Below are 16,305 nucleotides of genomic sequence, written 5' to 3'. Positions count from 1 at the left end.
AGAATCTGGCGGTAGGTTCCCCGACCTCGACCGGTATCAAAGCCTCGGCGCTATATACTAGGGAGAAAGGCGTTTCCCCCGTGCTTGATTTTGGAGTTGTTCGGTATGCCCAGAGCACTTCGGGTAATATTTCTCTCCATCTTCCCTTTGCGCTTTCCTACTTCTTATTTAAGTTTTGAATGATGGTTTTGTTTGTGGACTCGGCTTGGCCGTTTGCACACGGGTGGTAGGGCGTCGATAGGATCCTTTTGATCTTGTGGTCCTCGAGGAACCGAGTCACTTTGCTTCCGATGAATTGCTTCCCGTTATCGCACGTTATCTCGAAAGGAATTCCAAATTGGCACATGATGTGGTCCCAGATGAAATTAATGACTTCTTTTTCTCTTATTTTTTTGAAGGCCTGCGCTTCAACCCATTTCGAGAAGTAGTCAGTCATAAATAAAATAAATCTAGCTTTACCTGGCGCCGTTGGTAGAGGTCCGATGATGTCCATCCCCCATTTCATGAACGGCCATGGCGACAAAACTGAATGTAGTTGTTCACCAGGTTGGTGAATCATTGGGGCAAATCTTTGGCATTTGTCGCACTTGCGGACGAACTCTTTGGTGTCCTTTTCCATGCTGTCCCAATAGTAGCCTGCCCTAATTATTTTTCGAACCAAGGAATCGGCACTAGAGTGGTTTCCGCAGGTGCCCTCGTGGATCTCTCGGAGCACATAGTCTGTGTCTCTTGGCCACAAACATACTGCTAGGGGGCATCAAAAGTTCTTCTGTAAAGAGTATGTTTTCATTGATCGAGAATCGGGCCGCTTTGGTTCGCAGGTCCCTCGACTCCTTTGGGTCTGCGGGTAGCTTCCCGCTCTCCAAATAATCGATATATTTGTTTCTCCAATCCCATGTTAGGCTAGTGGAGTTGATCTCGGCATGGCCTTCCTCGATCACCAATTTGGATAGTTGAACCACAGATCCGGGGAGCATGTCATCTTCCTCGACAGACGATCCCAGGTTTGCGAGGGCATCGGCTTCGCTGTTTTTCTCTCGAGGTATGTGGAACAGAGTCCATTCTTTGAAGCGGTGCAATCTGACTTGAATTTTGTCTAAGTATCTTTGCATCCTGTCTTCCCGAACCTCGAAACTCCCATTTACCTGATTTACCACCAGGAGGGAATCGCATTTTGCTTCAATGACTTCAGCTTCTAGGCCTTTGGCCAATTCTAGACCTGCAATCATAGCCTCATACTCGGCTTCATTGTTAGTTAACCTTGCGGTTTTTATAGATTGTCTAATGACGCCACCCGTATGTGGCTTTAGAACTATGCCGAGCCCGGATCCTCTCACGTTCGAGGTGCCGTCAGTGAACAGGGTCCATACCCCGGAAGATGTGCCCTTTTTCAGCAAAAGTTCTTTCTCGACCTCGGTTACAAGGGGGGGAGTGAAGTCGTCTACAAAGTCTGCCAAAATTTGAGACTTGATAGCTCTTCGGGGCTGATACTCGATATCATATCCCCCGAGTTCGATGGCCCATTTGGCTTGTCGGCCCGATAATTCGGGTTTATGCAGTATGTTTCGAAGGAGATACGTTGTTAAAACGCAAATATGATGACATTGGAAGTAAGTTTACAATTTTCGAGACGCACTTATTAATGCAAGAGCTAGCTTTCCCAGGTGCGGATATCTGGTTTCAGCATCACCCAGGGTCCGACTTATATAGTAAACAGGGAATTGCATACCTTGTTCATCTCGAACCAGTACACCACTTACCGCTATCTCGGATACGGCCAGGTACAAATACATTCACCCTCTTTTGGGGTGTGGAGCAAAGGCGGGCTTGTCAGGTATCGCTTCAACTCCTCTAAGGCGCATTGGCATTCCGGAGTCCATTTAAAGTTGTTTTTCTTTTTGAGAAAGGAGAAGAAATGGTGACTCCTGTCTGATGACCTTGATATGAACCTACCCAAGGCTGGTATCCACCCCGTCAGCCGCTGCATGACCTTTACGTTATTTACCACCGTAATTTCTTCGATGGCTTTGATTTTGTCGGGGTTGATCTCGATTCCTCTGTTTGATACCATGAAGCCTAAGAATTTTCCCGATCCTACCCCGAAGGCGCACTTCTCAGGGTTGAGCTTCATGTTTTAACTTCTGAGGATGTCGAACGTTTCCTGCAAATGAGTCAAATGGTCCTCTGCGCACAGGGACTTAACTAGCATGTCGTCAATATAAATTTCCATGGACTTGCCTATTTGATGTTATAACATCTTATTAACTAGGCGTTGGTATGTGGCCCCTGCATTTTTTAGCCCGAAGGGCATTACATTGTAGCAGTACGTACCGTACTTTGTGATGAACGAAGTCTTTTCTCTATCCTTGGGGTTCATCTGAATTTGATTATACCCCAAATAGGCATCGAGAAAAGTGAGGGTTTCATGGCCGGTCGTGGCATCGATCAAACGGTCGATGTTGGGCAGTGGGAACGAGTCCTTTGGGCACGCCCTATTTAAATCTTTATAATCTACGCACATTCTTAGTTTATTCCCCATTTTGGGAACTACCACCACATTGGCCAGCCATTCGGGATATTTTACTTCCCTAATTTACCCTATCTTGAGGAGCTTCGTGACCTCGTCTTTGATGAATGCATGTTTTATCTCGGACTGAGGTCTTCTTTTTTGCTTCACCAGTTTGTACCTGGGATCGACACTTAGTCGATGGGTGGTTATCTCCGGTGGGACCCCTTTCATGTCTAAATGGGACCAAGCAAAGCAATCGATGTTATTTATAAGGAATAAAATGAGTTTTTTCCTGAGTTTGGGGGTTAATCCCGTCCCCAGGTATACCTTCCGATCTAGGAGATGCTCGACTAATACAGCCTACTCCAGTTCTTCCCCAGTCGACTTTTTTGCGTCCGATTCTTCGGGGCAATGAAGGCTCTGGGGTGAGGAAGTCCTCTTCATCATCCTAGGGGGTTTGTTGGCTTTCCAACTCTTCCGAGGTGGAGTGTATGGGATCCGGTACCTCCTCATGGACCACGAACATTTCCTTCGCCGCATGTTGCTCGCCATACACTGTCTTTATTCCGTCCTTCGTTGGAAACTTCATCATCTGATGCAAGGTCGATGGTAGCGCTTCATGTTATGTATCCATGGCCTACCAAGCAAGGCATTGTACCTTGCGTCACCTTTAATGACGTGGAATCTGGTATCTTGAACTGCATCAGATATATTTACCAGGAGGGTGATCTCTCCTTCTGTCGCTTCGCCGGCCATATTGAAGCCGTTGAGGATTCGGGAGGTAGGCATGACCTGATCGAGTAATCCGAGCTGTTCTACCACCGTCAATCTAATTACGTTGGCCGAGCTACCTGGGTCCACGAGCACACGTTTAATTTGGATGTTATTTAAGAGAAACGAGATTACCAGCGCGTTATTGTGTGGATGAGACAGAGTTTCGAAGTCTTCTTTGCTGAATGCGAGGATGTCCTCAGATGCGCGGGCCCGGGTTTGCCCTTGGGTTGCCGCAGAAACCTTTATCCGCTTGGTCACGGGCCCCTGGGGAACGTCAGTCCCCCCAATAATCATATGAACGCTGTGCTGAGGTTTTCCCTCTTTGCTTCCCCTGTTTGCCTCTTTTTCTCTCCGGGTGAGGTTTTTCCGAGTGTCTTGTTGATTTTGTTGGCGTATACTCCTGTTGGTGTGGGAACTTACGCCAATGTGTTGAGTGTTGCGTGAGACCGTATCGACGGGAGTTGGTTCTTACGCATCCCCAAGGTTCTGTGGTGGTACACCAACACCTGGAACAGCTACACCATTTTCTCCATGGTCCTCAAGATTGTTGTTTTCACATGCGTTTATTGAGCTAGACATTTTGACCTGAAATCAAAGATCTTGGACAAGAAAAAGCGTGAAAGTTAACTTACGTTATGTAGTAAACCAGCAAGAAAACAATCACTATTATTTTTAGCCCCACGGTAGGCGAAAAAACTGTTTACCTTGAAAATGGTAATAACAATTAGATTTGATTTTGTGGTTCTAAAAATATGTGATCTATTTTTATGCTAGTTGTTAGGCAATAGATGCTAAGCAAAGGATTGGAAATTAAGACGATAGCTTGTAGATAGCTTAATAATCAAACCGAAATGGCTGGGAATCGAAGCCTCGAGCTTGCATATACGGGGCCTCGAGGTCGAATCTGATGCCTGGTTAAGGGCAGTCGATGAAGGATTAACAGTTATGAGAGCTGTGATTGCGACTCTTTATGACCAATAATGAGCAATAAATGATGAACAATTAATAGAACACAATGAATATAAGCAATAAACGTAAATAAAGAAACCAAGAGAATATGTTCAAGCTAGAGAGTAGAGAATGTTTTTGTATTGAATGTAGTGTGTTGTATCTTGAGTATCGGATCTTCTGCAAAAGGACAAGGATCCCCCTTATATATGGAGGGAAATTCCAATATAATACATGAGTAATTATTACAAAGAAATATAGCCAGCACAGCTACTTACTAGTCTGGCACAGACTAGTGTTTCCCTTGCAGGTTTTGTCAGCTTTGATCATATGCCTTGGGAACTTCCCGCTAATGCGTCGTAGCTGTTGGTTTGCACTGCCTCGAGGTCGATCATTACGAACCCTCGGGGGTGAACTTCGAGCCAGATTTCGAGCTTTCCGGGGGCAGTCCTTTTTGAGGCGCCCTCAGCGATCATAAAATCGAGCCCTCTGATTTTTACCGTATACAATATGTGTAATTATTACATAATGTAGCCGGTACAACCACTCAATCAGCCTGGTGCAGGCTGTCACTGTTGGTGCAGGCATTGTCAGGAAAATACTGCTCCTAGGGAACTTCCCGCTAACTTATGATAACCACCGGTTTGCTCTGCCCCGACACCGGGCATGAAGGACTCTCGAAGAGTTCGAACCTCGAGCTGCCCGCCGGGCCCTTCGAGGTGAAATTACGTAATGCCTTGCCGATCGTGAAATTGGTACTTCCGATTTTAGTCGCGTACAGATCTGTATATTTAGCTCCCCTAAAGGAAAATTCTTCTCCTTTTTACACTGTACTTTTAATTTCATTCGGGTATCTGAATAAAACTTAGTTGAATATAGGAATCGGGACGTCAAACACAAATAATTATAGGTGTTTGTCAAGCTATTCTGCCTTTTAAAAAGTATTTTGGATGCTAATCGGTCCTCATCGCTCCACGTTATCCAACCTACCGCATCAACTCCCGACACCCTTCCACATAATCCCGAATATTCCAAGCTCACCGAAACCAAAATGCCTCTTCTTCTCTCTTGTAAAATTTCACATATAAATGCCAAAGCTTCTCGTCCAGACTCCCTTTCCTCTTCAAAAACACCTTTTAACAATCTGAGAAACTTCAATTCCCTCCCCAAAAGTTTCTTTATGGATACGCTGGTCCTCCATTCAAACAAGTGCAGTTCATCTGTTTCTCTAAATCAATTTCTGCCCTTTGATATCTTTCCCTCAGTTGATTTTCATCTTTTGACTTTTAGTCAACTCCGGTTTTGCTTCTGACCTTAATTTACGGGAGCTGTCACCATGGGAAGAAGTAAGTTCTGCTTCTAATTAGTGAACTCAGACTTGTAATTCGACTAATTAAAATTGATCTTCAATTGTTTAATTCTAATTCTGTCAAAATAAGACAACCTAATTTTCTCTGTTCCTTTTTTTTTTGGCAGAGAGTTCGCAGAGGAAGAAGGCGGTGATGTTGGATAGTGATGACGCAGATAACGTGAGTTCATCGTCAAATTCTCGGTCAAATATGATAGTGTCAGGTGGTATAGAGGAGGTTCAAGTTGACAAGGAGACTTTGCTTGATCAATGCGTCGATGCCCTCTATGAGAAAAGGTTTTTTCCAATGCGTTACGCTACATAATATTTTAATGTTGCACGTTAAAACAACTGTGCTCCAGTCCCGAATAAGTAATAAATTCAAGTCATGTCATCATTGTACCAAAAAATGGATTAATATTGCATGGTGAATAAATAAAATGGACCATCAAATATAAGGTTGCATGTACATAATTTTAACAGCTTTAAAATTGTTTGAATTAATTCAACTATGTAGATTTAAATTTTGATCTGATGTTTTATTTATTACATTTAATTTTCAACCCTTGTTATAATATTTTCTTCTCGTGTTCATATAATGTATATAAGCTAAATTAACCTATTAACTTCCATATATAGTCAAATACCTGGGGGGTGTTTTTGTTTTTAAGTTTCAAAGTTGTTTTATTATCATAGCTACTACCAATATGGTAAATATTTGTCAAATTGGCATTTTAAAATCTAAGTCTGGTTAAACTTCTTTATATGAAATAGAAATGGTACAGAGGGCTACTAGCTTTTGGTAAAACTAAGTGGATCGTAGAGTTTTCCTTGGAAATGTTCTTTCTTTCTTTGACATTGTTTTTTTTTTGGTACCAGCTTTTAGAAGGTTCAATATAAACTGAGGTAAGCTTGGGGGAATGTTCTTAGGAGAAGCTTTTTATGATTTGTGTTTGGATTTGATTGATTTATCAAAGAAAATAAAAATAAAATATTATTGCAAACCATCACTTTTGGAGAATGAACTTTGTAAAACAATCATCCAAACTTACATTTATTAGTTCTAGCTACATTTGATAAGATATAGCTATATTCCTAAGTAAGACTTGCATTAGATTAATTTTAAATTTTGAGATAAATTAATATGAAAGTACTAAAAGGTAAGTAATCATATATCTTTGAAAAACACATAGGTAAAAGAAATCACATTGAAAAGATAAATACGTGAAAATTAAAAGGAAGATTGTTGATCTTATTTTTTGGGGTGGAAAAGCTAATAAACATGGTTTTGGTTTGCTTTAGTTGTCAAAAGATATTTTGGTTTGAATTCTGGATGCTAGAAACTGAATGCCAGTGAATGGTTAATTCATCAATCACTGGACTATATGATGTACTTTATTTGCTAGTTTACGGGCGGCATCTTACCTGAGGTTTCTAATGTACGCTTGTGTGATTCCTTGGAAGCATATACTTGGGGTGGTGTAGTGCGGGACGATTTTAAAGCGAATTCCCCATTCGTTAGGTAGAAAAGATCACCAAGATGTTCCGGCATCACATCCAGTGAATCACTAAGATTCCTTTTTCTACAGAATCTTTTGCATTCACATGTTCAGTGATTCCGGTAACTTAATTTGCTTGTTAATCCACATGTCTATAGTTTCAATTTTTGGAAAAGCACTTTTCTAAAGCAAATTGGGCTACAGAGCACATGTAATAACTAAGTTTTTTATTTTGCTCACTAGCTCCAGTTGATAGATGGCTTGTATATGGTACTGCATTTTGCTTCTGTCAAAGGATGTGACTGATATAAATTATTGTTTGTTGGCTATGTAGGGGATCAACAAGAGAGAACGCTCTTGCGTCTATTATAGAAGCCTTCAATAGCGACATACAACATGAGTTTGTTGAAAAGAAGTAAGGGAACTCGTGTTATGCTCATCTGTCAGTTCTCCAGCTTTTATTTTTTGACTTCAAAGTTCATATGGATGGACTGCTTGCTTTTAGGAATTACTTTTTACTGTATAGCGGTTGCTTACCAAAAAAAATAATTACGTGGCTGTTATTAATCTGTAACTTTTGACAATTTTTCTAATTCTAATTTTTTCTTTTTTTGGTTAAAATTTCATGAGCCATGTGGGTAGTCTTTTGCATAATGATGATTGTCAAATTCAAATGATCGCATTTTCATTGATTATGCAGCAATCAATATATCTGATAGTAGAAAACGCACGGAATATTTAGTAGAAGATTTCGCTCTTTTTTTTCTACCTCCGGAGTCCAATGAAGTATTTATAGCACTTGCCAATATTACTGACATTTTGTTTCTTTTAGGTCTTTATGCTTCCTGCCAATTATTGTTTTATGGTTTTAAATATTTATGGTCAAATCTTCAGCTTTGTTCTATTATGTTTTGACTTCTCAGATTGCTGTAACTTCTTGTTGTGCTCTTCCACTGTTATGTTTTATCATGCAGGTTTGCCACTTTGTTGCAACAATGTCTGAATTCCATTAAACGGGGATCCTCCAAGGAGATAGCTTTGGCATCTCATTTTCTTGGTCAGCAATCTTCTAACTCTGCATATTGATGAGCTGTGGGGTTCAGATAGTTATCCTTCAAGTTGATGCCTAAATTTGACTTGTGTCTTCGTCTGTGATTAGGAATTTTGGCTTTAACTGTTGGTCCTGGGGACAAAGCACATGAAATGTTGGAAGAATCATTGTCTCCGATTACAGAAGCTCTTAAATCTCGTTCTGAGACATCTAAGATTTCTTCGGTGTGTTTGTTGCTGGAGGATGCTTATTTAAGTATTGTTATTGCTTTGCATTCAAGCTTGATGCTGACTCTTTTTTTTTTTTGGGTGATTTCAGCTACTGGAGTCTTTGGCCATTATCACTTTTGTTGGAGGCAAAGAGGCAGAGGAAACAGAGAAGTCAATGCAATTGATGTGGCAAGTCATTCATCCAAAAGTTGGTCCTAATGTATGTACCTCATGTTTATATGTTTATTTTCAGCGGGGAGACGATTTTAGAAGCTTGGTTTTGTTGCTTTTATGTGGATGTATATTGTGATGTTAATGCCGATCCTTGATCCCTGTCTGTCAATATTTCTGTTCGTTTCACTTTTTAAGGTTTGGTCTTGCTGCTGTCATGTGGATGGTATGTTGTAACAGACATTCCAATCCTCGTTCCCTATGAGTATTTTGTTTTTGCTTACATGACTTCTGTTACGTTACTTATTTCATTGACAACTGTGTCTGGTTCCTTGATCAGGTAGCTACTGCTAAACCTTCACCACCAATGATAACAGCAACGGTATCTGCATGGTCTTTCCTCCTTACTACCATTGATGGACGGGCGCTAAACCCAAAAAGCTGGCAAGGGTTAGTATGTGCCCGAACTCCAGACCTACCCCTCCCAGAAAGGAAAATAAAAAAAAAAACCAATAAAAGGAAAAAAAGAAGAGAGAAAAGTTATACTTGTAACATCCCATCATGGACATAATATTCGTGTGGTATATTTGGATGAAGATTAGAATGGGATGCAGGGTTTGTATTTGGTGAGTGTATGACAATTGGAGTGTGCACCTTCCCATGATGCAGGTCAATCTCTTACTTTTCAACTCTGCTGGACAAAGATGACAGAGCTGTACGTATTGCAGCTGGCGAAGCACTTGCTTTAGTTTTCGAAGTCGGGAGTCTTGAGAAGTTCTCTGTTGAAGATAAAGGATCTAGTGACAGCTCCACAGATGAAGCAAACAAATCTAAGCTTATTTTGCATATCCAAGGATTAAGAGCGAAGGTCCTGAACCAGATGAGAAGCCTTTCAGTAGAGGCAGGAGGCAAAGGATCAGCCAAGAAGGACCTCAACAGCCAAAGAAACACATTTCGAGATATCTTGGAATTCCTTGAGGTACTACTCTGTTTTCAAGTTATTGCTCTGCGATTGTAGCTACTGGCTCTAGTAACTTCCTTACAATCGGTACTAGGATGGATATACTCCAGAGAGCTCAAGAAAGATTGGTGGGGAGTTGCTTACCACAAGTACCTGGCGTCAACTGATACAGGTCCTTGTCATCCTTGTCAGTCTTATAGCAAATGGGTAGCTGCTTATCTGCTGAAATTATGTGTAATTTGTTGAACAGTTAAACTTCCTAAAGCACTTCCTTGGAGGAGGTTTTGTGAAGCACATGCAGGTTTATTTTGCTTACCAATCACTTGAGTTTTTGGGCTGTTGGTTTTGATTTTCTAGTTCTTATAATCTATATTCCTGTCCACTGTGCAGGAAAATGAATTTCTTCATGATGTCTTTGGTTTCACACCAAAGAGAAAATTGCTTTCGGGTGTTGAGCATCGTGTATCCGGAACAGAAAAGGTGCCTCTGTGCTTCTAAAAGCACTTTATTTTATGGATATGTAGTGTGTGGATGTGCAGAGATCACTTTAATTATTTTAAAAAAAAAAAAAATTAAGCCATCACCTTCAGGGCTGTGTGCCTAGTGTGGGGGTATAGGCATTATCTGTACCACGTCAATTGATGCAAAATAAATTACAGAAAGCAGAGGGGCACGAGGACCTAACCTCCAAAAAACATGTAAGATTGAGTACTTTAACCTTCAAAAAATAATGAAAGGACCAGCTTATACAATTCCTTTCATGTTAAGCAAGAAAGTTCTCAACTAACAAAGAAGTTACACTTGTCAAATCTTCTTCTTATGCTACGTATATTCTATCTAGTAGAAATAAATACCTCTTTAGGGAGCTGTTGAAAAGACTAGTAGAAGGTACCATTTCCACTGGAAGAAGCTTGTTTGGCTAAGAAGTCAGCCTCTTGGTTGGCTTCCCTGTAACAGTGAGAAACCTTTACATCTGCGCCACATATAATCTGGACAATGTCTCTGATGATCCTTTTCAGCTTGAGGTATTTGTGTCTTTGTCAATTTGTTGTTCAGCGTATTAGTCACCACCATAGAATCTAGTACAAGTTCATAGTTGTTAATCCCTTCTTGTTTGCACCAGTTCATATAACTGTCATTGCTTCTGCTTGGTTGTTGCTCTTACACTGAGCTGGTACTGAAGATGCCTTGATCTCCTTAAGTTGACATTCCTCTTCGTGTATATTTGTATTGCTGGATAGATTTATTTCTTCCGTCAGGTCTCCAGGAAAAAACAAAAATAAGTGTTTGTCCTTGTTTATTGGGTCCTAATATTAATTTGACTGACCATTTATGATATGATAATGCTCCTCCTTATCAGAGGCTGTACAAGTCACCAAACTCGGTCGCTGACAAGGCCAGAACTCAATTTCGAAACAAGCAAAGGATGTTAGCCCAGGCAAGTAAAATCCTTCTTCTTAAGTCGGGTCAATTTACAGTGCCCATGATGTCGTGTCGTACTGCTGGTGAGTAGATATCTGAACTTCACTCCGTTCCTATGTCTCACGTCTGACAGATGGGTTCTCCTCAGTTTAAATTTCTTTAGTTGATTCTGCCATCTTATGGAATAGTATGAGTTTGGGAATTAGTGTCGCATCGAAGATTCTCTTATTAGCTTTGAGTTCCATCTGGGTTCGTGGCTAAAGAATGAATCTCGAACTCAGAAACAATATTTTGTCATAATTTTATGGCCAGTCATGTCTATCTAACTAAGTATATCGTGTGGTGGTATTTCGCAGGATAAGAATGTGGGGTGCTACTACACGGCTGATGATGAGGTCTGAAGATTATTAGTTAAGCAGAATCGCAGTTCAATACATTTGGATATATTTTGGTTCCCATGTTAAGATATTCATTTCTAGTCGGACATTTGTATAAAGATAAGGTTGAAACTCCGAAGATGATAATATCGTCTGTGGGAAGCTTGTTGGTTCCTTGTTATTCTTCTTTTACTTGAACTGAGTCATCTGAAGAGTATTTCAGTTTTCTGACTCCCAATCAGATTTAAGTGCTCAACTGGGAAAGACGCAAAAAATCTGCGAGGAAGATAATTTAATTTCTACTGACTTGTCATCTTTTGCCTTTTAACTGCATCTAGGGAGACATCACACCTGCCCTGTTGTATCATTTGCATTCTACCAAAAGTTCAGCTAAATGGACTATTGGATTCAGTAGCTGGATGTACCCCCAAAATTTGCTAGTTGGGGGTCACCTTGTGAGGGTGAAAGCAAGTTGATAAACATAGAACGATCAATTCTTCCCAAGTAGGCCACATCAGTTAGGTCAAAGACTATTCAGGAATTGGGTCAAACATAGTTCAGTTTTTATAGCGGCAACTCAAGATTTTTTTCTATTAGTTCTTGTGACTTTCTAGCTGAACAATTAATAAGTTACAAATAGTATGAGCATTGTATATGCTATTTAACTATTATTTGTTTTCTTCCTATGTTGGCCAGAGCTTTTACTGGGTTCGTTTGAACTTTGAACTATGGTAGTGTTCCAGTGTACAACATCATCTAGTTGGAAGGTTCTTCGAGTATTTTTGAGTAAAAATTTAAGTATTTTGACAACCAATATTTAAGCAGTTTTCAAAGTATACATAGTTGTTTAAATACTACTCCCTCCAATTCACAATAAGTGATCATTTTATTTTTTTATTTTGGTCCAAAATAAGTGTTCATTTATATAATCAAGAAGAATTTAATATTATTGTTTAAAAACTTACCCTTTTTTACATATTCCATTGTGTCAAGGTATCAATTAAATAAGATTTATTCAGTGAATATGCTTTTTTTTTCTTCTGGAAATTCGTATTTCCTTGATGTGCCAAATATAAAATTGTCACTTATTGCGGATTGGAGGGAGTACCTTTTATACTTCCTCCTGTCCAAAATAAGTGATTTTTTGGATGTTTTCACACAGATTAAGAAATCCACCTTTTAGCATTAATTAGCAATGGAATTGACCATATTAACCTTTACTATTTCATATAAACACTCCTAACACATATTCCAACACTATTTACTCCAAGGACAATGTAGGAAAAAAATAATTAATTCACTCTTGAAATTTGAAAACATCACTTATTTTGGACCATTAAATTACAGAAGCCAATGAAACGATAATTAAAGAAAAAACTTAGATCATGAAACAATTTTTCACATAAGACTGTATTATTAGTATTAGACGTTTAACGCCCCTCAACTCCAATGGGGTTTGCATAGATTCTTCGGCTTGCAAAATTAACCTTTCTCAATTTCAACATTGGCTTTGATCAATGGTGATCTAGAGTAGACATAGTGGGTTCAAAGTCTAATTTGGACCATGTGTGTGTGTGAGAAAAGAAATATAAATATGCATGTGAAGAACATAATCCACTTATTCCAAATCCCGAATTTTTCACTGGCTTTGATTCAATTTCATTTAAACTAAAATAGCAGTATATCCTTTTTTTATGCGTTTAACTTGTGTAGCTTTATACTATGATATTTAGCTTAACAGCTTGTTTGGATGGTTGTTCCACGTTGTATCGTATTGCATTGTTATCTCAAAATAATGTTTGTTTTGATTGTTTCATTAAAATTGATTGTATTGTATTGTTAAATCCATTGTTTCGGAACAATGAAAAGTCCTTTTTTTTGAAACAACCAATTTGGTGTGGTGGGATTGTTTGCTATTTCTCTTTTCAATTACGCCTTAACTTATTACTCCACAATTTTATTTTACCCTTTACCTTTTTTTTCTATTTTAACTCCAAATCTTCAACCTATGACCTACTTTGTTTTTTTTCAGAACTTCTGCCGTCAACGTTAAAGGTGTTTTGCCGCCTTCTGTTTTATTTTTTCTCCTAATTTGCTTTTAACTCAATTCTAATTAGTTGTGCTCCTTTGTTTTGCCCTCTTCTGTCTTGCTCCTTTATCTGATTTACTTTTAACTCAATTCTAGTTAGTTGTGCTCCTTTATTTTGCCTTCTTCTATCTCGCTCCTTTGTTCTGCTTTCTTAAGGTGTTTTGCCTTCTTCTGTTTTGTTTTTTAAATTATTTTTATGCATAAATTTTGATAAATTTAATATTTAAACAATTGAGCGTAGTTTAGTCAACTTATCAGTTACGCTACAGTACCATACAGTTAAGCCGAACAACAAAATATTATTTAACAATAACAAACAATACGATCTATCCAAACATTATATTTATAAAACGATACGATATAACAATGATCCAAAGAGAGTGTAAGTTAGTTAAATTATAGTAACTCTCATCATAATAGCGTGTAGGTGATCGTTATTCGTTAATAAGTACAATTGATAGGCTATACATATCTAATATGAAACATGAGAATTACTCATGATCAAGATACCAAAAAGAAATGCGTTTTTACATAGTCAGCATATTGGTTTCTTAATATCTTGTAGGTAAATAATTAAAAGCAAATGGCATGCATATTATTGCTTCCGAATTCATAAACTAGGTATGAGAGAGGTCCATCTCCATCCCATTGTAAGCAATTGGAGCATACATCCACATATCATCCGAGCTCAGTAACTGCAGTAAGTGGGAAGTATTTAATTAGTTATTAACATTATATTCCTTCTGATTTCAATCTAATCAAATAATAAAGAAAGAAAGAAAAAAAAAAAAAGGGGAGAAACTTTGGTTTTTATACCTTAATTTGTATTTGCAGAAACTTCACATATTGGACGGCTTCTTCAAGCATTGTGCTTATGTCAACCTAAGTTATACCAATTAAAGAACTCGGTAAGAGGATTCTTGTTTCTTGATGCTGTACACGCAATTTCGAGGGGATGTAATATGATAATTAAAAGCATTTTTTTTACCTTTGTGCCATTGGGGACAAGATTCTGCAAGATCTTCAATCTTTCATTGATTTTCTCTCTTCTTTTCTGCAGTTTGTAAATGAAAATATTAGTTTTAGGATTTAATTTATGTACATGGACAGTTATTACCACTACTGCTTTTAATATGTCGTAGCAGGTAGGTAACCTGTCTTATATTCCACGTCTCACTTTTTATAGACAGTTATCTTTCATGTTACATGATAGTGTAAAAATCTAAACTATGAGTGTATTTAAGTTGAACTTTTAGATGGAAGAGTACATTTGAACAGATTGAAGAAACAATAATTGAATAAAGCTGATGTTTCTTACCCTTGCATAAAGGCTCTGAGGATCTGTTGCAGTCCCTCTGCTGGCCCTTGTTTTACTATTCAAGTTGCTTTTAGTGTCAGAATTTGTGTTTAATTCTTGAGAACCATTGGAATCTTCCTCAGCGCTACAACTACTTGTGCTCTGTCCACTCTTACAATTTCCTGCATTATTACTCTCTTGCTCTCCTACTTCTTCATTGTTAATTTGCATGTTTTTCTGGTTCTTTTTCACTTTTGGCTGAGCAATCTTCTTATTTTTTGGTTCCTGTATTGAGTAAATAATTAACCCTATTCAACATTCTAGCACAAAGACAATCAACTTCTGTAGTTAAAACTTTTTTAATAAACTCACCTCTCTTGACACCCGCGTTTTCTTCTTGGGATTTTTAGTGTCCTCCAGTTTCTGATCCTCAGCTCCTGATTGAAGTTCTACTTCATGAAACTTCCTCTTTAGCAGCATTTCCTTACCTATGTCATCTTTCAAGCTGACCATTTCTTTCATGAAATCGTCGTCTTGAAACGATGGATTAACCGATGAATTTTCAAGATTATTGTGGCCCATCATGTAAAAATCAGTGGACTCATCAGGGTGGTTGTTTGTTACTTGAAAGAGATTAGTAACACCATTATACTGTTGCAGATACTCATGACTTGTATTGTTGAGAAAAAGCATACCACCACTTCCTCTGCTGTCATTGCTATTTTCTTGAGAAAAATACTCTAAGTTGCAATTATGACTATGAGAAGGAGAAGAGAAAAAACTCCCTTCAGTATTAGTATTGTCAGTCACATTCTTGTTAGCTTCTTGATCATGCCAAGTTAAGTCTGATGGATTATCACAATGCAATTGAAACATTAAATCTGAATTTTCAGTAAAGAACATTCTGCTCAAAGATTGACATTCTTCATCAAAGAAAGCTCCCACAGACTCCATTTTGTGTTTTTTTTTAAAAAAAAAAAAAGAAAATTGAAAGGCTAGTAAGGAGGGGAGAATGAGATGTGGTTTACTAAATATAACCACTAAATATTCTCAAAAGTGCTACTGACAAAAGAAGCTTTTGAGGATGATCTCAGTTAGAATGTGCCAACAGTTGGGAACTTATTTATACTAGAAAGGGTTATAAGGAATATGGAAGAATGTTTAGTAGTATAATTAATTTGTATATTGAATTCCATAATTCCATATGGAATCTCTTGGGGCCAAATAACAGGCAATGGACAACTCAGAAGTGGGACCAAGTTCATGCAATGATAAAATAAGAATAGTTTCCATCCTTTCATATGAGATTAGTGCAATCTTGGACTTAGTTATTATGCTTTGAAGACTGATTAGAAGGATAACTGTCTTAATCTAATCATTGGGGCATGGCTTTTAATCCACTGATTAATGAGTCTTTTTGCTAAAAAATGATTAATGATGATTCTTGAGTTTGGCAGAACAAAAGAGAGAAAATGACAAAAATGGTCCCTTATGTTTGGGATAGGTTTAAAATAGCCCCTTAAATATACTCATAAGCAGTTTTCGTCCTTAAGTTTATTAAAAGTGAGTATCTTTGACTTCATCCAATACTTAACAAACTGTGGCGGTTAGAATTAAGGGGAACTATGAAAAGAAAAAGATTTAACTTGA

General features: G+C 38.3%; 2 protein-coding genes across 2 annotated transcripts; one reads left to right on the top strand and one right to left on the bottom strand.

The window, feature by feature from the left end:
- On the top strand, nucleotides 5,257–11,937 carry LOC109235510 (interferon-related developmental regulator 1-like). Its single transcript, XM_019401654.1, has 13 exons — nucleotides 5,257–5,577; nucleotides 5,708–5,876; nucleotides 7,413–7,493; nucleotides 8,053–8,135; nucleotides 8,238–8,353; nucleotides 8,448–8,558; nucleotides 8,850–8,959; nucleotides 9,179–9,488; nucleotides 9,565–9,642; nucleotides 9,721–9,771; nucleotides 9,861–9,950; nucleotides 10,831–10,908; nucleotides 11,249–11,937. Exons 1-13 carry the CDS (start codon nucleotides 5,568–5,570, stop codon nucleotides 11,291–11,293), a joined length of 1,332 nt encoding a protein of 443 aa, XP_019257199.1. The 5' UTR covers nucleotides 5,257–5,567; the 3' UTR covers nucleotides 11,294–11,937.
- LOC109236209 (transcription factor bHLH84-like) lies at nucleotides 13,664–15,745 on the bottom strand. Its single transcript, XM_019402408.1, has 5 exons — nucleotides 15,028–15,745; nucleotides 14,677–14,940; nucleotides 14,347–14,412; nucleotides 14,175–14,240; nucleotides 13,664–14,053 (listed from the first exon to the last, which is right to left on the bottom strand). The coding sequence occupies exons 1-5, from the start codon at nucleotides 15,607–15,609 to the stop codon at nucleotides 13,976–13,978; spliced, it is 1,056 nt and encodes a 351-aa protein (XP_019257953.1). The 5' UTR covers nucleotides 15,610–15,745; the 3' UTR covers nucleotides 13,664–13,975.

This window comes from Nicotiana attenuata, chromosome 12 (assembly GCF_001879085.1).
Source record: "Nicotiana attenuata strain UT chromosome 12, NIATTr2, whole genome shotgun sequence".
Taxonomy (NCBI): Eukaryota; Viridiplantae; Streptophyta; class Magnoliopsida; order Solanales; family Solanaceae; genus Nicotiana; species Nicotiana attenuata.
The sequence above is the reverse complement of the archived record's forward strand: the minus strand, read 5'-3'. Positions and strand labels throughout refer to the sequence as shown.